General features: G+C 34.8%; 1 protein-coding gene across 6 annotated transcripts in view; it reads right to left on the bottom strand.

The window, feature by feature from the left end:
- Window positions 1–23054, bottom strand: part of UBR3 (ubiquitin protein ligase E3 component n-recognin 3) — a 241425-nt gene that overhangs the window by 143043 nt on the left and 75328 nt on the right. For all 6 annotated transcript variants that reach the window (XR_006712948.1, XM_045480147.1, XM_045480143.1 and 3 more), the window contains exons 7-13: window positions 18434–18564; window positions 16665–16893; window positions 10963–11142; window positions 10256–10389; window positions 3727–3813; window positions 633–698; window positions 448–537 (exon numbers count right to left, since the gene is read on the bottom strand). Coding sequence is in view for 5 of the 6 variants with exons in the window: in XM_045480147.1 (XP_045336103.1) it covers window positions 448–537; window positions 633–698; window positions 3727–3813; window positions 10256–10389; window positions 10963–11142; window positions 16665–16893; window positions 18434–18564 (917 nt within the window). In the remaining variant the exon portion in view is untranslated. The remainder of the gene's footprint in view (window positions 1–447; window positions 538–632; window positions 699–3726; window positions 3814–10255; window positions 10390–10962; window positions 11143–16664; window positions 16894–18433; window positions 18565–23054) is intronic.

Raw genomic sequence — 23054 nt, 5'->3', positions numbered from 1 at the left:
ACTTCCCTAAAATATGGTGAAAAGAATTTCTGGGGAAATTAAAACTCATTGTAAATCTCACAGAACAAAAAACACCAAAATATAATCTGGCAAAAATAACCAAGTATAAAAAAAAAAAAGCTTTTCAAACATTTTGGCTATAATAACAATGTAAAACATAAAAACAAAATAAAGAAGAATCACTTAACTGAGGAATTCAATTCAAAACTTTTTTTTTTTTTAATGTTTATTTTTGAGAGAGAGAGACACAGTGTGAGCGGGGAGGGGCAGAGAGAGAGGGAGACACAGAATCCGAAGCAGGATCCAGGCTCTGAGCTGTCAGCACAGAGCCCAATGTGGTGCTCGAACCCACAAAGAGATCATGACCTGAGCTGAAGTCAGACACTTAACCAACTGAGCCACCCAGGAGTCCCTCAATTTAGAACTTTTTAAACCCTGAATACATACTTGAATTTGGAGTGGGTGAATCATTAGTTTCATTAACATTTCCTGATCAGGTAAAACAGAATCCAAATCTAGTTCTTGACATTTCACAGCCTAAAAAATTTGAAAAAAAAACAAGTTACTAATTCAATACTTATTTCCCAATATTAAAAAAAAAAAATACCAGAATTGCTTAATGATAGTCTTACCTTACTCAAAAACATAGCATAGTAACGATGAAGGGGCAGATGAAAAGTGACTTGGTTAGGTGCTGGCTAGAATAAACAAACAAAATCCACAAGTTGAAGCATGTTTTATACAAGTTCAAAGAAGGTTTCAAAATGCTAAAAGCACACTTTCACCTTGATTTATTCCTGAACCTTTTTAACCAAAACTTAAAATTTTAGAAGATATAGCTTTAAAAAAAAATCCTGTATAGATAAAAGATAAAATTAATTCCATTTTACACACCTAAATGCAAGTTTCTGAAGACAGAAACTACATACTACGCAACTCTGAATCCTGTGAAGCATCCAGCATTGAACAAGGGATGGAACAGATTTCCTTTTACAATTAGCCTATTTGGGAATCTTCAAATGCATGCATACCAAACATGATGACAGTAGTAAGAACAATAATCACAGCTGACCATACTCACATTACCTCATTTAATCCTCAGAAGAACCCTAGGGAGTAGAAACTATTAATGTTCTCATTTTATAAGTAAGGGAATTCAAGCTTGGAAACTTAAATAACTTCCTACAGTTAACAAATAGTGAACTGAAGAGCCAGTCTGGACTCCACTGTTATATTCAGAGTGGTAAGAGGTTCTATCACAGTCCTAAAAGTGACGTACAAGTGAAGGGCCTATGTGCCTTCACAAGCTGGGTGAGATGCTCCCCATATCAGCACTGAAAACACAGCCTCCATAAGAAAGCTTAGTACAGTATATATCAAAGAACTTTGGCATTCTAGTGAGAGAAAGAGCACAAGCATGAGCATGATTTGGGGAAGGGCAGAGAGAGAGGGAAAGAGAGGATCCCAAGGAGATATCACACTGTCAGCGCAGAGCCCAACATGGGGCTCGAACCCATGAACTGTGAGGTCATGACCTGAGCCAAAATCAAGAGATGGATGCTTAACCAACTGAGCCGCCCAGGCACCCCCTATCCCTTGTTTCTATATGACTGATCTGACTTAATTCAGTTCAAATAGTATTTATTTAATCTGTGCTATATTACCCCAATAACTTCTGACATCCACCAACAAGGATGGTAAAAGAAATATTTATCACAAATGTAAAATGTGCCTCTTATTCAATCCTCATTGACTACTAATATTATCTTCAATAAACAGATGAGGAGATGGATTTTGCAATGTAAAAAAAATTAAAAATAATTTTTAAAAACCTATCTAGGATCACATAGCTCATTGGTTTGTGGCTGAGCCACAATTTACACTTGGGCCTGCCTGTCTGACCCATAGCTCCTTCCACTGCCAATAGTCAGCAACACTGAAATACTACCAGACAAGGAGTTGAGAGATGTGGGTTCTAGACTGAGAACTACCAGTAATTTGTTATGTAACTATAGGCAAGTGATTTACTATCTTTGCATCTCCATTTTACATCTACAAAAAAAAAAAAAAAAAGAGGAAGATAATACCTTCTCTACTTCACAGGGTTGTTTTGAGGAACAAATCTGTCAAAGCACTTTTAAGAAACAAAAACCTTCTAAAACACCATTAAAAACATACCATTCTATGTGATTCCTTAAGTTCTAAACTTATTCTCTCTTCTATTAAAAATCTATTTAAATTCTTTATAATATTCAACATATTCCTAAAATACTTGTGTGAAAAACAAATGTACTATTTCCTTAAGTTCAGCTGCCCTACATACCTTACATGATTCTAACTGTCCTTAACTCCACCCCTGAGCTCAACTATTAATTTCATGTTAAAGTACTTCATAACCCTCTATGTGTAAGAGAGTTTTCCCCTCCTTCAATCAAGGTGTTATCTTAGTGATGCTACTATTTCAACATACTTCCTAAAGTTTCAAATAACAATGAGAACTGTATTGAAAGATGCTCCAGCTGCCCAACTAATCCTAGAGGGGCAAAGGAGTAAAGCAGGTTGAAAGGAGGAGGGGTTCTGTGGAGGCACAATCTGAATCTAATCATGGGACAAACCCAGACCGAGAGATGTTCTACAAAATAACTGAGCCAACCATACTCTTGAAAATGTTACTATCCTTCAAGGCAAAGACAGAATGAGAAACTGCTCCAGAAGGAGACTAGAGACATGATGACTAGATGCAATGTGAGATTCAGAATGGGATCCTTTTGCTATAAAGGACAACACTGGACAATTTATAAAATATGAATGAGTTCTAACACTTAAACAGTAATAATATATTAATGTTAATTTCCTAATATTTACAGTTTTATCTGGTTATATAAGAGAAATGTCCTTGTTTGTTGGAAATACACACTAAAGTATTTGGGCATAAAGGGCATCAAGTCAACAACTTAACTGTCAAATGTTCAAGAAAACAAAGTTCTTTGTACTCCACTCCAACTTTTCAATAAGTCTGTGACTATATCAAAATTTTTTTTAAAAAAGCAAAGAAAAAGAAAAATACCCCCACCCTACCCCCCTGACACACACACACACACACACACACACAAAGATAGCAAGAGTTCTATTCTGCCCAGGATTTAGAAATCAGATGGGGGAGCTGGAGTTGTCTGAAACATGGTCCTCCTTATGCATATGGCATATTCTGAACTCACTTCATAAAAGAAATAAAAGGGGCTTCTGATAGGAAACTTGGCTAATTACAAGCAAACCCTTGTTTAATTCATACAGAGTATGTTCCGTGCCAACTCTTCTCAGTTTATTATTAATAACAACCACCTTTGTTCAAGCCCACAGAAGAACACTGACCAGTTAATAAAGTTGTAACACCCTTTCCATTAATGTCCCCCACCCTATTCACATTTGCACTGTCACTTTTACCCCTCTACATAAAACTAATTTTCACTCCTGAGAAATACGGAGACATGTACATTTAATAATAGAAAAAGAAATCATGCCCTTCTCTAGGAAATAAGCAAGTATGATCAGTGCACTCCTCAATCTCCTAAATGTCAAAGAACTGATCTCCCATTTCTTTTTTTAAACCTAAGGATACTATGTTCATTTCAACATCTTTCCCTTACCCCATATTATTTTTAGTGTTAAATGAGATCTAACACTTTTTTTCTTAAGTGCCTCGATATATACCAAAAATATACATACCTCATCTACGAAGTTAATAGCATCAAACCAATCTTGAAGAGCTTCAAGGCAATATCTAACAACATTTCGGGTGTATTCTTGAGTTTCCTAAAATAATAAGTTAGTTAAATTTTACGGTATATAAATATGTATATTTTCAACTTCAAATTATATGTAATACATAAAAATTGTATACATAATGGGAAAACATATATACTTTTAAAATACCTACATGTGCAATTTTAAGAAAGCCTTTCACAAATTAATACTAACAACCAGTGACAATTATGAAAATTATAGAACACAACTTGAAAACGAATCAAAGCCGAAATAGTTTTATGTGTTATATATCAGGTTCCATTTGAAGAGATTCCAAACATAAGTTCCCTAATGTTACTGTTTAATTGATACAATTTCTTTGGGGATGATGAAAGAGTGTTAGAAATAGATAATGGTGAAGGTGGCACAACACTGAAAATGTACTTAATGTCAATGAATTGCACACCTAAAAATGATTAAATTGTATGTTATGTATATTTGCCACAAAAAATAAAAACCAAAAAAAAAAAAAAAAGAGGGCAGAACACAGAAGTACTATAAACAGCCTACAAATATCTTAGCTTGCTAAGAAGAAGAAAGGATAAACGTGTGCCAATTAAAATAAAGATACTGTGAAAGAAAATTGTAATGTTTTATGGAGAAACGGATCCAGTGAAATAGGCAACTATTAAATGGAAAAATCATGACAGCCTCTCTTAAAAAAATAATAATAATGAGCAAAGAATTTGAACAGACATTTCTCCAAAGCAGATCTACAAATGGCTAATAAGCACATGAACAGATGCTCAATACTATGAGTTATTAGGAAAGTACAAATCAAAGCCACAATGAGATGTCACTTCACACCTATCTGGAAGGCTCTAATTTTTTAAATGCAAAAATAAAAAGTGTTGACAAGGATGTGGAAAAACTGGAATTCTCATACATTACTGGTGGAAATGTAAAATGGTGCGGCCACATTAAACACAGAGTTACCATATGATAAACAATTCTACACTCATACACAAGAGAATTAAAAACATATGTTCACACAAAAACTTATATACAATGTTCACAGCAACATTATCCATAGTAGCTCAACCCATGAATGGACAAGTAAAATGTGCTATATCTACGGACTGGATTACTATCAGCTATGAAAAGAAATGGAAGTACTGATACATGCTGCAACACAGTTGGACCATGAAAACATTATGCTAAATGAAAGAAACCAGACACCAAAAGTAATATATTGTATGATTCCACTTACATAAAATGTCTAGATTAGGCAAATTTATAGAGACAGATGGGTGATCAGTGGTTTCCAGGAGATAAGAGGAAGTTGGGTTTGAGAGGTATGACATTTCTTTGGAGGAGGGGTGATTAGTGGAGAATTTTCGGTAATGGTTGCACAGCTTTGTGAATATACTACATTACTGATCTGCATACTTTAAAATGGTTAAAATAGTGAATTTTAGATTGTGTAAATTTGATCTCAATAAAAAAAGTTTTAAAAAAATACATTTTATAAGAAAGACAGACAGACATTTTGGAGCCTTAATGTGTAATAAAAGTGCAGGTAGCATCAAAGTCAAATAGGTTAAAATCTTTAACATATATAAATTATCCTGTGCCTTTAAAGAAGGCTAAAAGTCTCATATTGTTGCCTTCTTCACCCTGCTCAGTCTCCTATCGTGCTAATTCTTCCTTAATATTATCATGTAGGTCCATTCTTATTTCCACTACCATCAAAACCAAATATCACTTATCTAGTTTCCTTGCCAAGGTCTCACCCTGTTTTAATCTACCCTATATGAAATTTATCTTTATAAAAATATTATTTTATACATTTTGCTCCCTTATTTCTTACTAAAAAATTTTAATGGCACTTTTAAGTTACCATAAATAATGTGTCATAACCAAGCTAACATGGCAGATAAGTCATGGATAAAGAAACATTTAAAACCAAATGTTCTACCATTTTATCAAGGGCTTGCGCAAAGGTATATCATAATACCCTCTTGGCACAAGTATAAACTGATATAGCCCTTCTGGAGAAAACTCTGAAAAGCATGCATTAAGAGGCTTTAAAAAGGTGACCAATTAATTCCATTTCTAAATACATCATATTTAATAATCATGTTCAGATCATCTCCCATCTCCCACCACTAACACATCCACCCAAAAGCATCCCATGTGCATGTTGATTTACTACTTGATAATCTTTTGAGTCTGTCATCCATATGCATAAATTGACATAATACTATCTACTTCCTAGTACTGTGAAAGAAGCAAATGGAATAATGTTTGTAAAATACTCTGTATCATAGTCTAGCACTATGTCTTAACACGCAGTTGAGTGCCCCAGAGTCATGGCCAGACTCATGCAGTAACCTAAAGTTGCCACTAGATGGAGATTTTACAACTTACTTGTGCTGTTAGGAAGGCAAAAATTAGTAAGGTGCTAGAAATGTGCCATCCCTTTAACCAATCTATCTGTTATTAATCTAGTATTACTTGTTTAACTAGCCTTTTACATTTTCAAGAACCAAACAGCATTTAGAGCATTCATACAAAGAAAGTCAGCTATCAGGTAAAGTTCTTTTCATTGTTAATCCTTTAGTTTTATATTTTATAAGAGAATAGAAACAACAAAATAGCTAATTTTTTTTCATTAATTAATGGTCTTTCTTCTAGCTTACGTATCTAAAGTCTAACAAAGCTCTAGACATTCTTGCTTAAGAAACAATTAGAGCAAAATGGTAAAGAGTACTACTTCTGAAATCAGATGGATCTGTTTTCAAACTCATTTTCTACTTAAAGCTGTATGAACTTGAGCAAGTCACTCTATGCCAAACATTGTTCTTCACACCATGTTCTTCGCATTATATTCTTATCGAATCTTCATTACATCTCTTATAAAGTAAATAGTATCATCTCTTTCTTTCAGAAGTTATCTAACTTCTAGCTAAATAAACATTATTCTTTTTCTGAATACCTCTTTCTTTCAGAAGTTATTTAACTTCTGGTTCAATAAACATTATTCTCTTTCTGAAAGAAAAGAGATGAGGGGCACCTGGGTGGCTCAATAGGTTAAGCGTCTGACTTTGGCTCAGGTCACAATCTTGCAGTCTGGGAGTTCAAGCCCCCCATCAGGCTCTGTGCTAACAGCTCAGAGCCTGGAGCCTGTTGCAGATTCTGTGTCTCCCTCTCTCTCTGCCCTTCCCCTGCTCATGCTGTCTCTCTTTCTGTCACTCAAAAATAAATAAACATTTTTAAAAATTTTAAGAGAAAGAGATGATAGTGTCTACTTTATAAGACATGCAATGAAGATTAGATAAGAATATAATGCAAAGAATATAGTGTGAAGAACAATGTTTGACATAGTGTGGGTGCTCCTCAAGAGAATGTCTTATTTAGGAACTAAATACTCCCTTAACTGAGGAACTACTCTCTCAGATTCTACCAGGACAATATAAGCTTGTTTGCTCTCTGTTCTCTTCACTTCTTAGGTTAAGAGAACCATAACACATTGTAATCTTAACCTCCAAAGCTGGAAAGTAAACTATTGTCTAGAAACAATGAGTTCTCATCATCAGAGATAAACATAACCCCAGCTTCATAATTCAATTTCATCCTAAATACAGTCCTCCCAAAATACTGATCTTTTCACATTAACATCATATCAACCTCCCTGCTGAATCGCCGTCTTTTATTGGTTTATATGATACTGTGTTCCTCTGGTTTTTCTCCTCACCCTTATCTCTGATGCCAAATGTTAGTTCTTTCTTCAGCGTCCATTTCTCTTCTCCTCCTACTTGATCTTATCCCATCCCCCAGTGATGAACACCATCTACATTACCAAGGGTCTAAAACTTATAGCCTTAGTCCAGAATTCTCTTTTGAGCACAAGACTAATTAGTCCCCACACTCATTACTCTCATGGCAACCTGTTATTTTCCTATAGAGCACTTACAAAATGAATCTGTGTGTTTACCTACTTAATGTCTATCTCCCCAGTCAGACTGCCCCATGAGAACAAGAACCATACCTATATGGTTCAACACCAAAAACCCAAGAATCTAGATAGTGTCTAGGCCTAAGAAGAGCATTCAACAAACATTTTTTCAGTGAATGACCAAATGAACCTCATATTATATAATAGTTTTTTTATAAATGCTATAGTGGAAATTAAATAAAGTACAATGAAAACACAGAAACTAAAATCATAAACCTGACTGAAAAAGCTTAAATGAGCAAATTATATACCATCTGAGTAGCATTTTTTAAGAGCTAATACTAATGGTTTTCCACTCTGGTTAGAATCACTGCCAAGGTCCTTCTGCACATCAAATCAAAATCTCTGGGGCTTGGGCATCTGTATTTTTAAAGCTTCTCAGATGATTCTCATGTAAGACTAAGCAGAAAGAATAAGAGAGCATAAGCCAAAAAAGGGACTAACATGAACAAAAGCACAGGAATCAAGAAAAGACACTGCATGCACTATTCAGGGGCACCTGGTGGCTTAGTCGGTTAAGCCTCCAACTCTCGAACTTCAGCTCAGGTCATGATCTCACAGTTGTGAGATAGAGCCCCACGTGGAACTCTGCACTGGGTATGGAACCTACTTAAGATTCTCTCTCTCCCTCTCCTTCTGCCCCTCCCCCAAGTGTGTGCACATGTGTGCGTGTGCGCACTCTCTCTCTCAAAAAAAAAAAAAAAAAGAATGCTATTCAATCCAATGAAGACATGGAGATAGACAGAGGGGCATAGATGGAAGATGAATTATAAGAGACAAGTTAAGGGCAAATGATAGAGGATCTTTTCAAATTTGTTTTAATGTTTATTTATCTTTAAGAGACACAGAGAGAGTGAGTTGGGGAGGGGCAGAGAAAAGGGGATACACAGAATCCAAAGCAGGCTCCAGGCTCTGAGCTGTCAGCCCAGAGCCTGACGTGGGGCTCAAACTCACGAACCATGAGATCATAACCTGAGCCGAAATCAGATGCTCAACCAACTAAGCCACTCAGGCGCCCCTATGATGGAGGATCTTATGTGCCTCTATAGGAAACACAGATGTCCCCTGTAGAAAGATGAGAACTTTTAATGATTTTTAAGCAAAGGAGAGATATGCACAGAGCTTAGAAAAGTAATTTAAGTATTGGGACAGATTAGAGTAGGTGGAATCTAAATTCAGAAGAACCAGTTAAGAAATTATCTTAACAACCTAGATTATTTTTAATATATGAAGAAATAAAACACAGGAAAGAAGTGGTAGGGAGAACTTCTGGAACAGAAGAGATATTTCATGGTATCTTATTATAGTCTGAACACAGCTGGCACAGCAGGGAGAGAAAGTATCCATGCTGGATAATTATATATTTTCAGACACCATTAAATGACATAAGGACTCGGTATGGGCAGATGAATTTAGAAAGTTAGGGGCCTGAGAAAATTCATGTACCTATATAAGGAGATCCACATGAATAACCAGAGCTGTTGGAAATTTGAACCTGGCTACAGTAACAAAGTTGTAAGTCATGTGCATCTGGAGAGTAGCTGAAGTCATGAGATAAAATATAAATCTGCTTAAAGGAACCCATATATTTAAAGAATATAATGGAGGAAAGCCTCATAATAACCCTGTGAAGAAGGGCAGACTTTAGTATTCCATTTCCATTTTCTTTTGTTTTGTTTTTTAAAAAAAAGGAAAAAGACTGAGACATTCAAATAGTTTTAAATGAGTTGACCAAGTGACTTAAGTAGAAAGAGGCAGAGCCAAGATCAGAATGTAGGGCCTCAAAATATTCCCACTATAAAATCTTGTCCAGCATGCTTACTGATACAGGCTGGCAGGTTGGTCTCCATGAGATCCATATGGCAAAATCTCATTCAAGTTCTTAGTTTAGTAGGGTCAGGGAATTCCATTTCTCTGGATTATCCAAGGATTCAGGAGACCCATCAAACCAATACTTTAAAATGCAAAGGTAAAATATATATTTGTACACAAAGACACACACACATGCAATTACAAGTGATAATTTTCTTATCCTAGAATTTAAGAATTTAAGAATTTATGTTGCTGCTATGCTACTCTTAAGATTCCTTTCATAAACAATTGGAAGCTGAATGAAATGTGTACTAATTTTGTGCTTGGAATCTTAAAAATGGAAACTGTCTTGAGAACTATTCCCACTCCTTGAAAGACAAGAAACATCAGGCAATTAATTGATAATGGGTAAAATGAAGCAATGAAAATGAATGTGGAGACTTACAAAGCTGCAAGGCTATATACATGGTAAGGGAAGGCTGCAAAGATCTGAAAATATAATGAACTCCTACCTGCCTAATAATAATTACTGTCTCAGGTCAGCTTTCATAGACCTGAATTCACAATTAAACATTGTCCATTAGTATATATGAGTAAACAAACCAATGTTTTCACAAATATTTTTCTCAAATCACTTTTTTAAAGGTAAAGACAGAAATTAACAAAAATATTTCAACATACCCTAACTTTACAATGTGATAAGAGCCCCCACATTGGCTGTGCACAGGCCTCAAGTTCAGCAGCAAAGGCAGCATAGTAGGTCTGAGACTCAAATTCCACATGCTCATTTAGTTCTCGCTTGTTTAAGTTCATACCTTGCAAAAATTAAAGCAGATATAAACCTTGCCAAATGGAAGCAACTATTCATATTAAAAGTCAAATAAAATACTTCTGAGTACCAAACACTTCAGTGCACACAAATGGCATAAATGGCACAGTATGTATAGAAATAAATATTTAAAATAAAATAATCTAGTCTTTTTGGAAGTTTTTACAAGCTAGGTTTTCTTAGGAACACTTTGTGAATTGTCTCCTTTACAACATAATTGAATATGTTATGTAAGAAAGTCAAAACTATTTTAACTGACGGTAACTGAAATTTTATGAAAGTGTTATAAATCTTTCTTGGAGAATAGATTAGAAATTTCCAGATTAACGGTTTAAAGTGCTAAAAAAAATTACACTCCTGTTTCCTTTTTAATAATTTGACATTTTTCATAACTCTGACATATTTTCATGAATACTTGATTAAAGTACTTAAAAATATTAATTAAAATGAGACATTTCACGTGTAACCTGAATGGTATCTTATTATCTTTTAATTAGCTTGAGTTTTGCATTAGGCATTTTGTAAACTAAAAACTTAACAAAAAAAGTAAAATTCATACCTTGAAAGAAGGATACAAAGTTCATCCATGTAACTAACAAACCATGGTCCTCCAAAAATCTCTTAGCCACACTTTGATGAGAAAGTATATTAATAAAATCACTGACAAGAGGCCAATAAGTGTTATTCTTCAGTAATGCTTCTCCACAGTTCACTACCACATGCAAACTATTTTCTTCATCTAAAACAGACACACACAGCCCAGCAATAAATAAGTTAAAAACAAAACAAAACAAAAACTTTATCAATGATACAGATTATGTATCGGGACATCTAAATTCAAACTCCAGCCTGACATATGGTGTGTTACTTATACTCTGAATCAATTTCCCCATCTGTAAAATGGGGAAAAGACACATACCTTAAGGAAATTAAATGTAGCATTATCATAATACTTAGTACATCATTATAATAATTATACCACTTGTCTGACATATTACATGATACTGAGGCAGCTATCTGTTCATAAAACCTTATTATTTTCTTGATTTTAACAACATAATGCAGTATCTTCAGTTCTAATCAGTAAAATATTTTTATTCTTAGATTAATCTTATTCCATCTTATCAAACAAATCTGTATAAGTGATATGTATTTAGTTGCTTTCTTCTATTCAAAAAATACATAGTTTTTTAGCAAACACAGTGTTTTGAAAATGAAAGATACACACATAAATAAACTTCTTAAGCCTTTAAAAAAATCTTCAAGGTTTAAATACATTATTGTGGGTGGGGAAAGATTAGGCATGTACAAAATCTTTACTATTAGAAGTTACAGCATATATGCATTAGCTCTCTTAACCTGTTCCAACTTAACTGATTCACTGGACAAACGAGCTCCCCATTCCTACTATAAAACATACTAATACCCCAAGATTTTTTAGCATTTCTTAGGCAGTTACTTTTTTGTCTCTCAAAAGCTTTGTAATACCTCTCTTTATGCATTCATATTTCATCAGTTTATATATATTTAATTCAAATTTTATAATAAGAACATTTAACATGAACAGAAACAAAAACTGACTCTGGATAAGCATATATGCTAAAAAATCTTGGAGAAAAATCATAAAAATCTAGGATTTTACACTCAGATGGATTCACAAAGATCGTTATGTTCTAACTTTAAAGAAAATGAAACTGGAAACCACAGATGATGCTTTGCACAAGTGGTACATGTAAGAAAGATGAGGGAGAACTCCAGTCAATGAAACTGTAACTTAAAAATGCTTTGCCCAGGGGCGCCTGGGTGGCTCAGTCGGTTGAGCGTCCGACTTCAGCTCAGGTCATGATCTCACAGTCTGTGAGTTTGAGCCCCGCATCGGGCTCTGTGCTGACAGCTCGGAGCCTGGAACCTGCTTCAGATTCTGTGTCTCCCTCTCTCTCTGCCCCTCCCCTGCTCATGCTCTGTCTCTCTCTGTCTCAAAAATAAATAAAAACATTTAAAAATAATAATAAATAAATTTAAAAATGCTTTGCCCAAAATTAACAGATTGGAGAATCAACGTGCATCTCAGTGTTTTTAGTTAAAAATGCACTGTTTAATACATGCATGTAACCTGTTTTAATGATTCCTCACTTTAACCAAGTTTTTCAACTAACCATCTACTTGTCAAAGTCATCAGTGAGAGGTTTCTACAGCACTTCTTAATTTCCATACATTAAATTTAGGTTTCAGTCCATGAAATTATTTTACCCAACTCTTAACTTACAACAATATACAAGAACAGGACCTGCGAAGTTAAGTATGCTCTCTTTCAGTGCCTCTCAATAGGACGAGAGAGGGTGTAACTGAATGAAGGAGTGGGGGTAAGAGGGAGATTACAAATCATCCACACCTGAGATTAGAAAGCCCTCCCTGACTACTACCGCCATCACCATGGGCTATAATAGGAAAAGTATAAGAAATCATAAGAACAAATACAGCTAGAAAAGACTCTCCTGAGGAAGCGATGTTTAAACTAAGATCTACAGAATGAAGGAGGAATTAGAATAAGCCAAATAAACTAGGGATGGGAGAGGCAATGGTGTTCTAGGTAGAAGAAGCAATATAAAAAAGGATGGAATCACTGGGACAAAGAATGCAGAAGACAGGTGGCACAAATGACCCCAGAGGGCCTTATAAATCAGCTTCAGGAGTCTGGAGTTCACGTGAAGAGAATGGCAAGCCACTGGGGGTAGGGTTGAGAGATGGGACATGATCAGATGTGCAGTTTAGAAAGTAACTCAAGGAAGGTGGTGACGGCTACTAGTATGAAGCCTAGAGATGGCGATGGCTTGAACTATGGTGGTGGCATGAAGATGTAAAGATGAAGAGAAGTGGCTATTGTAAGGTGTTTACAAGGTTAAAATGACAGATTCGGTGATGCTCATTATATCTACAAGGAGTAAAAAGTCAAAAATGACTCCTAGGTTTTTAGGTGAGGCAGCTGTTTAAGTAGTTGGACAGGGGTACTAAAACACACACTGTGTACTCACATACACATATAAATACACACATTCACACAGATGCACACACACACACAATAATAGAGAAGAAGCAGGCTTGATAGATAAAGAGTTCTTGGTGTGGACATCGTGGGTTTGAGGTACACAACTGGATGTTTGAGACATCCAAAGAATATAGCACAATAAACAGTTTGATGTGCAGAACAGACCAATCTGGGATTATTACCAATTGCGGACACTCCCATAGTTATGCAACATATGGTTTTAAGTTCCTATTTTACACAGACTGTTTCATAATACAAATTGTAAAATTTCAGGGACATCAATAGTTATGTTTGGAATTACAAAGGAGTATGGTGTAGAAATGAATACAACAGAGTAAAAGTGTAAAGTAGGGATTGCATACTACTAGAGGCTTTTTCGTTTTAATCTTCAACTATTGCTGTGGCCATGTGAATTCTCATTATATGAGCGTCTATTTACTAACAATATATACAAAATTTTAAAATAGTGTCTAACGAAAATTTATGAAAAAGCCAGATAGATCTATTTAAAAATAAAAACAAAGTACAGGGATCCTGTTGTAACATCTGTAGCAAGTTATAGGTAGTTCAAAATATTTAAAGCCCGTTCCAATACTCGATGTAAAAACAGGAAAGTTTATGGTGTTTTTAGAAGACCATCAAGCAGGTATCATGAAATGTTATGCTACGTTGGAATAAAACACCATGAGATCTAAAGATAATATTCGGCCTTGGCTTAGAAATAATGTAATTTACTGCTAGAAAAAATACACTTGTATTTAAAGATCTTAGCAATGCTACTGATAGCTATTTAGCTTCTAGAAAATTCAATTTGTGTTGAATTTCCAAGACAGATTAACTGCATTAGAAGGGAAGTATATATAGAAAGCAAAATAAGACTTTGCAATATGAGTTCATAAAACATGGGTAAAGTAAGAAGAACAAAGATACCAAGACAAAGTGCCAAAAACACCAGTGTTGACAGGACAAGCTGAAGAGTTCTGGGCCACAGAAAGAATAGACAATCAACAGTGTGAAATGCTACTGAAAATTAGGAAAGATAAGGTCGAAAGAGTGGCCATGGGTTTCCCCATCATGTAGGTCATGGAAAGGGTGACCATATATTGTATAAACTGGGACTCTTTTGAGAGTAAAAGGGATTGTATGAATAACTACATCAGAACAACAGACATTACTTGGAATTGTTCTGGGGAAAGTAGGACATGCAACCACTGGAGTCATGGACAATTTTGGAGAGATCAACAGAATGACAGAAGTGGACACTAGACACTAGACCTCTAGTCAGTAACTGAGTACCTGAAAAGCAAGGAAACAAACAAACTCTTTCAGGAAATCTGGCTGCAGAAAAAATATGAGACAGATTCAAACACATCTTCTCAAACATTCTTCCTTGAAGATCAAGTGCAAACTATATATAATAAGCACAGCTAAACCACTTAGTCAAGAAAACAGACCCCAGATTCTTTTCAAAAGAGCAGATGTTTCTAAATTTTAAGTTTTCTAGTCTATAAAACAAAAATACTTTTTGTGAAAAGTCCTTCTGTAAATAAATAATTCTATATATAAGAATATGACTGATATGATATTAGATACTGAACTGAATGATGATAGATACTATTTCAAAAGAGAACAAACAATACATGTAATGTATGTAACTAAATCTCAGAAAGAAAGGGTCATCTTACATGAAGACAGAAAAACTATAATACAAAGCAGCTGTTAAATTTTCCTTTAAAAAAAGTAAAGAGATATATTGCTTAATGTAAATAATGTATTATGCTCCCACTATACCCACAATGGAAGACAGAATCACAGAGTGGGCAAAAGAATGGGTGTAAGTCAAACACCCAGCCTTACTACTTACAGCTGTAAAACCACAGATGATTGACTTTAACTCCCTAAGCCACAGTTCCCTCACCTATAAAATGGAAAAAAACAAAATCTACTTCTTAGAACTACTAATGGTTAAATGACATAATATAAAGAAAAAGAGCATAGCATATAGTGAGTGCTCAAAAGATGGTAGCTATCATATTAGCTAGCTATTATTAGTATATATAAGGCACTGTACCCTGCACTGAGCATATATCAAATTTTCAGGCTATGATATCACAGGAGAATATAGACAGACTATCAGAATAGAGAGAAAATAGGAGCTGAAATGCAAAAGAAGGTAACAATGGAACAAGGCAAGTTTCAACTACAAGATCTCTCTTCCAGAGAAAATGGAAAAGTCCTAAGATTTAATCTGAGGTACTGTTTGTTGTTAAAGTTTAGCTCCACATGCCAACAAGTGAAGACACACTGCTATCGATATTGACCTGCCTTGTTTCATGGTTAAGGGCAGATTCTGACATCAGGAGATATGAAGTCCTTGGCTCTGTCATTTACTAGCTGGCTTATCTATGGTAAATGACTTAACTTCTCTAAGACTCAATTTAACTCATCTATAAAGTGGGGAAAATAATAATACCAGTCTCAGAAAAGAGTTCCGAAGCTTAACTGAGACAACATATGAATGGTATTAACACAGCGCCTCATACATAGCAAATACTCAAATAATATAAATTATTACAGGGAGGCAAAGTTAAGATGAAAGACCACAGTGAAATGAGAATAGGAGGAGGCCCCAGAGACGTTACGGCAGTTTGAGGAATATCAACCATATAGTGGGCACAAAAGAAAAAAACTAAAGACCTCACTATGGGAAAACAAAAAAAGGCAATATTTATTTCAATTTTTAAATTATAAAACTACAGGCATATAAAAATGTCTAAGGCTGACAGTTAAACTTATAATAAAAAAAAACAGGAACATGTGCAACAAAGAAATGGTTAAATTATGGTAAAGTCATATGATATTAATACCTGCAATCATTAAAAACCATGTTCCCAACACGTACACTATGGTAGTGTATTTTTAAAGTATTGTACCATATATTAAAGTATTATTTCTATCTGTAAATACACTCCTATCACACAAAAAGACAGAAAAGAAATATCCCCAAATGTTAACAGCTGTTTGTAAATAACTAAGCTATAACTAATTTTAAAGTTTGTCTTTAAACTTTGCTGAAAATATTCAAAAAAATTCTTTAACAAAGATGTATAATTTTACAATATTTTTAAAGTTATTTTAAGCATATAAGGAGGTTTTTAAGACTAGTTACACAAAGTATACCAATAATAAAACTAGTGAAATAATTCTGAGTTTACCTTGTAGCTCACTTTTAATAAGGCAACTTTCCATCATGTATAATAGCACAGTGACCATAATATCCAGCAGCTGACATTCTTCTGTCACCTGTCTGGCTAGCTCTTCATTGCTGAACAACTGAACACTAATATGCACAATTCTGTTAGACATTGTGTCGGATTCATGACTCTTCTTCAGTGTTTTCATAATGAAAGCGTAATGCTGAACAAAAGTTTTTGTAAAAGCAACCTGTAAATTTTTTAAAATGGGGGAAAAAAACACAATAGTTTAGAGTTTTACAACACATTTTCCAATACATTATGTTAGCATTTTAAAGCTATTATTAGCTTGTGATGATGCCCAAGATAATTTTAAAAGTAATTTTAATGATGATGGTAGTCACATTCTTTTTTTTTTTTTTTTTTTTTGGAACATTAGCAAAATACTTGGATGGTTAAAAAAAATTTAATTACCATTTTAAATCATTAAAATTTTAGAGCAATTATAAATACCATGATTTAAAAATACAAATTTTCACTTTGCTTACAAATAATATCAATTAGCTAATGTCAAAATAGGTGTCACTGTTTTGTTTAACAACAAAATCTAAAGTCTCAGCTAAAAACCATACCAGAGGATGTAATATAACTAAAAAACAAGGGTGTCAATGTGATTACTCCAAAAGAAATGTATTCCCCTATTTGATTGGAAAGCTGACCACTACATGACTAAATAAATACTCTTTCTGGGGCACCTGGGTGACTCAGTCGGTTAAGCATCTGACTCTTGGTTTCGGCTCAGATCATGATCTCACAGTTTGTGAACTTGAGCCCCGCATCCTGCTTGGGGCTCTTTCTCTCTCTCAAAAAAAATCAATGAACTTAAAAAAATTATTTAAAAAAAACAAACAAACTGTGTAACATGTACATTTCCTCTTGTTTTCTTCACTGGGTATAATGACACAAAACAATGGCATTATTCATTAAAGTTTAACTCCTAAAGAGGCTTTATTATCTAAACCATAAGAAGAACTACAGCAATCAAGCAATCAATGAAAAACAATAACAACAACAACTACATAATAACAAAACAAACAAACATAATTTATTTTCTTTTCATGCATGCAGTTGTGTCACTTTGCCATAACTACATGGTAGTCACAGGTGTGGGTCCACACCTTCTGGGACTAGAGCCTTCAATACCTACATGCGTATATAGGTCAATACTTGTTCTGTTTTTAACAGTATGGCTAGCAATTACTAACCCCACGATTTTCCCAAACCTAACCCCACAATACATTTTTTTAAGTAATCGCTACACCCAACAGGGGCTTGAACTCATGACGCCAAGATCAAGCATGCTCTACCAACTGAGCCAGCCAAGTGCCCCTCTAACCCCACAATCCAAATTCAGTTGCCCCCTTAAACATTCTCATAGTACCTTGTACTTCTCCTTTAGAGAACTTACTACAATATGTAACTACACATTTACTTGTGCAATTATGTCTTTGTCCCCCAGCATTCTCTTTGGACCAAGTTCCATGTAGAAAGACTATCCTTAGGAATTCTGCTCTGTAAAGCTGCTTTGCCTCAGAGCTATGATCCTGTGCTTTTTGTGCAAACCCTGTTTGACAACAAAAGAAGCTAATGCTTTTTATTAGTGTTATATCAGTCCTCAAAGCTACAATAAAATAAGCCACAGCTGAGAAACACACCAAAAAGTTTTTTCATAATGAAAAGGCAAAGAAAGGAGAGCAAAGTTCAGAAAGAAAGGGAAAAAATGTAGATACCTTATACTCTTGATCTGGAAGCATGTTGAGTAGGAAAGTTACCATCTTCTGAGGGAATTCATACTTTATAGTCCAAAACAATAGTTCTTCTAGAAAACTTTTATGTTTCAAAACATCCATTATAGATTGATCTACATAAAAAAAGAAAACTTATCACCTAATGATTTAAGTTGTTCATCTCATTTAAACCTTACTATAATTAATAATCCATCAACCTCAAACACCTGAATGTATATAAATTAAGGATACCTTTTCAATAATGCTGACATCATCAATTCAGATTTCTATAATCTCCATAGTATAAAATAGCAAAATACTCAATCTTTATGTTTTAATAGGAAGCAGGTACTAGAAAAATAAGTAATTATTTCTCCTTAAACATAAGCACTTTATCTAAAATTTCTAAGATTCAAAATAATTATGGAACAGTCATGGAACTGAATATTTACAGTAATAACAATTTTAAGCTAAAAACAAAACATCAAAGCCAGAAAGCCCAAAATTATTACATCTTTTGATTTTTAATTTTTAGAGAAAGGGGGAGAAATTTTTATAGAATTCAATAATTTATTTCTTTAAAATTGTTCTTCATAAATGAAATACTAACTTTCCTGCAGGAAATAATTACTAATGTATTGTTTACTCTAGTATATGGAAGCACTCACTTTTTTTCCGGAAAGAATATACCAGAACAAGTATAAAGAGTGTTATACATGCTTACTTGCACTGCACTCAAGATGCCCTCTTCATGCACAGAAGAAACAGAAAATGGGTGGTGCCCCCTGGGGTGCCTGGGTGGCTCAGTGATTTCAACTCAGGTTGAACTCTTGATTTCAGCTCAGGTTATGAACTCACGGTTCCTGAGATTGAGCCTCGTATCCAGCTCTACACTAACAATGTGGAGCCTGCTTGGAAATCTCTCTCCCTCTCTCTGCCCCCCTCCTCAAAAATAAACAAACATGAAAGAAAGACAGAAAGAAAATGGATGCCCCTTTTATTTGTGTGTGTTTATTTATTTATTTTAAGAGAGAGAGACAACGAGCAAATGAGCAGGTGAGGGGCAGAGAGAGAATCCCAAGCAGGTTCCATGCCATGAGCGTGGAGCTCCACACGGGACTCGACCTCACCATGCGAGAGATCATGACCTGAGCTGAAATCAAGCATCAGACACTTAACCAACTCAGCCACCCCGGCACCCCTGGATGCCCATTTAAATAAAAATATTCAAAAAAGGATAAAATTATCTACTAGACAGCCAATTTCTATGGTGAAGTGCTACTCACTCCTTGAGAGCTACTTTATCTCCTGCTAATCTCTGCATCCTTGCCACACTTAGTCAACAGAAAGGTCTCAGTGGGTATATAATGAACTGAATATTTTAATACTTTGGTTATTTCTTTCTCTCACTTTCTCTAATTTCTTTCCCTGAAAAAGAACAAGAAAATTCTACTGATTTTTGCTGGAACCAATAATCTTGGGCTATTGCTCTGGATCATCAGGTCCACATAAACACATTTCAGAGGACATAGCAAGTGTCAATGGAATGGATTGGTTCAGTGATGATGCTTACACAGGGACTAGAGTTAGATGAGAGATTTAAAAATAATAAAATTACATGCACTAAAATACTCAGGAATGACCCGAACTACATTATAGTTCAAGTTGTCTTACAGAGTAATCTTGGAGCATTTTTCAACTGGCCCTACCTCAGTGGTACAGTTCTATTATTTAGTAATGTGGTCACACCACATCTCCTCAGCTCATAGGTATGCAAATGTAACAGTACGCTCAATACACATGCCATCAACAAGCCATCACATGCCATCATCGCTCTCTTGATTCTTCTATAAAATATTCTAGGCTTAACAGGCTTGAATCAGTACTTACTAGACATAACTTTAACCCAGTTTTTTCATTAATAATTGGTAACCCAATATTTTCAGAATACAATTTCATTATTCTGGAGACACGACAATTTTAACTACAGAAAGGCAAAAGTTATGTCCCAATCCCCCAACTCCCTTTCACTGTGCCTTTAGTGTAAGCAATATGTACAGGGATAAAAATATAAATACAATTATACTATATATCCCCTTAGTGGAAACTACTTAATTCTTTATTTTCTAAATCTCAGAATTTTCTACTTGTAAAACCAAAATCTCTTCCTCCTGAACTAGATCATTCACAGGATGACAATGATTTAAAAATAGAAATAAACCAGTCTTGCAAAAACTGAGGTAAAATATATTCAAAAGCACACACTGACATACTCAAAGCCAAAAAAGCAATAAAATTAGGGCCCAAGTGAATCAGATGACAGGAATATGAGGATTAGAAATTAAAATTAGAATGTAACCCAGAGCATATTGCTGATGCCAATTTAATTCACACAGTTCATTTAGCACTAACATGATTGAAAATTTTACAGACTACCAAAAAAATTTAAAAACCTTCAAGGATAAGTGTTTCTAAAAATATTTACAAAGCTAAAAAAACTTGTGGTATTAATCTTAGAATTCACAGGACTCTGCAAGTTTGCATTTGTCAAAGGAAAGCCTGAAGCTACCATAATTATTATATGTCAAGTATTTAAAAAGAAAGATACATTAACTTTGTTTTAAATAAATAAAGCAAGCCAAATGAACCAGAAAAGCTACGGCTTCTACTAAAATGAAAATAGCTACAGTTGTGTACAATTCAATTTTTTCATCTTCAGACAAAAAGCAAAGAAAAACCCCACAATGTCTTCATTGCAGTCGTTCTTAAAATAGATGATGTCAGTTTCTCCCAGATATTTAAAACATGTGTGGGGTGCCTGGGTGGCTCAGTCAGTTGAGTGTCAGACTTCAGCTCAGGTCATGATCTTGAGGCTCATGGGTTTGAGCCCCACGTTGGGCTCTGTGCTGACAGCTTAGAGCTTGGAGCCTGCTTAGGATTCTGTGTCTCCCTCTCTCTCTACCTCCTCCCTCCCCCTCTTTCAAAAATAAACATTAAAAAAAAATGTAAAAAAATTTAACAAAAAAATAAAACATGTGTGATGGGCTTTGTGTGCTATGTTATGGAAATGTGGTTAGAAATGCTTCCAGTAGTTATGTAGGACTACATATTTACGTTAAAATCTGGATTAAATTGTCATGACTTTTACAATGCCAAAACTACCTTAAGCCAAAAAAAAAAAAAAGGAACAATCAGTTATGTGGTGGAAAATCTGTGGGTAAGGTAAAGGTTTTAATTAAACAGTAGAGTCCAGGCTCTATAACTCAGGAACTCAATAATCTTGGCCAATAAACTTGGCCTTCTAGGCCTCAGTTTTCTCATCCTTAAAATTTAGGTTTTGAGAATACACAGTGAGTTTGTGTAGCACAGAGCTTCAACCTCTTGCCTATCATTACATATTTTCTTTTCAGCTCCCTTTCTAACCACTGAACCAAATTCTTACAAAAACTACACCACTCCCTGGACTACCAATATCTTCAAAAGCAACAATCATTTTTTTGAAAACAGGGGTTCTACTAATTCAAATGGCTATTTCTTCCATGCACATAATTAGGGCAAAAATGATAACTGATCAAGTCTTAAATCTCTGTACTACTCCTCACCAGTGGAAGAAGGAAGAGAAGATAATCATTCCAATCTCAAATATGAAAAAAAATCAGGTATAAAATAAGCTCCAACTTTAAGTCTCCATAAAAAGTATCTTCAGCCAAAGTCTGACCAAAGGAAACCAATGTTATACCATAACAGGTATTTTTTTCTGGGCATCCCTAAAGCTTAAACTCAAGTATGTGCCTAACAGTCTGCTTCAACTCAGATGTTACCTCAAGAACTCAGGTAAACACAAAGACAACTCTGGCAAGTCAAAGGGCCAGGCAGCCATATGAGTTTCTAATTTCCTTCAGACATTAAAAAGATATATGCACCCCTTTGTTTACTGCAGTATTATTGACAATAGCCAAGATATGGAAGCAACCTAAGTGTCCATCAATAGATGAATGGATAAGGAAAATATGATATATACACACAACAGAATATTAGGCAGCCATAAAAAATGATTAAATTATGCCATTTGAGACAAGAGGATGGACCTACAGGGTATAATGCTAATTGAACTAAGCCAGACTGAGAAAGACAAATACCATATGATTCCATTCATAAGTGAAATCTAAAAGAAGAAGAAGAAGAAGAAGAAGAAGAAGAAGAAGAAGAAGAAGAAGAAGAAGAAGAAGAAAGCAGAATCAGACCTACAAATATACAGAACAAAGTGATAGCTGCCAGAACAGGTGCTGGGGGTGGGGAGGTGGGGACAAAATGGGTGAAGGAGAGAGGATAGATGTATAGATATGGGCTTCCAGTTAAGAAATGAGTAAGTCACAGGAATAAAAAGCAGACCATACAGAATACAGTCAATGATATTGTAATAGTGAAGTAACCAGACAGATGGCAGCCACACTTGTGGTGAACAGAGCATAATGTACAAACTTGACAAATCACTAAGTTGTACACCTGAAACTAACATATACTGTGTCTTAACTATACTCAAACAAACAAACAAAAAGCAATCAAAACCCAGCAGATTCAGGAAAACCTACCCCTGCAACTACCTAGAAAGAATTTAGATAGG

This window comes from Leopardus geoffroyi, chromosome C1 (genome assembly GCF_018350155.1).
Source record: "Leopardus geoffroyi isolate Oge1 chromosome C1, O.geoffroyi_Oge1_pat1.0, whole genome shotgun sequence".
In the NCBI taxonomy this organism is placed as follows: domain Eukaryota; kingdom Metazoa; phylum Chordata; class Mammalia; order Carnivora; family Felidae; genus Leopardus; species Leopardus geoffroyi.
The sequence above is the reverse complement of the archived record's forward strand: the minus strand, read 5'-3'. Positions and strand labels throughout refer to the sequence as shown.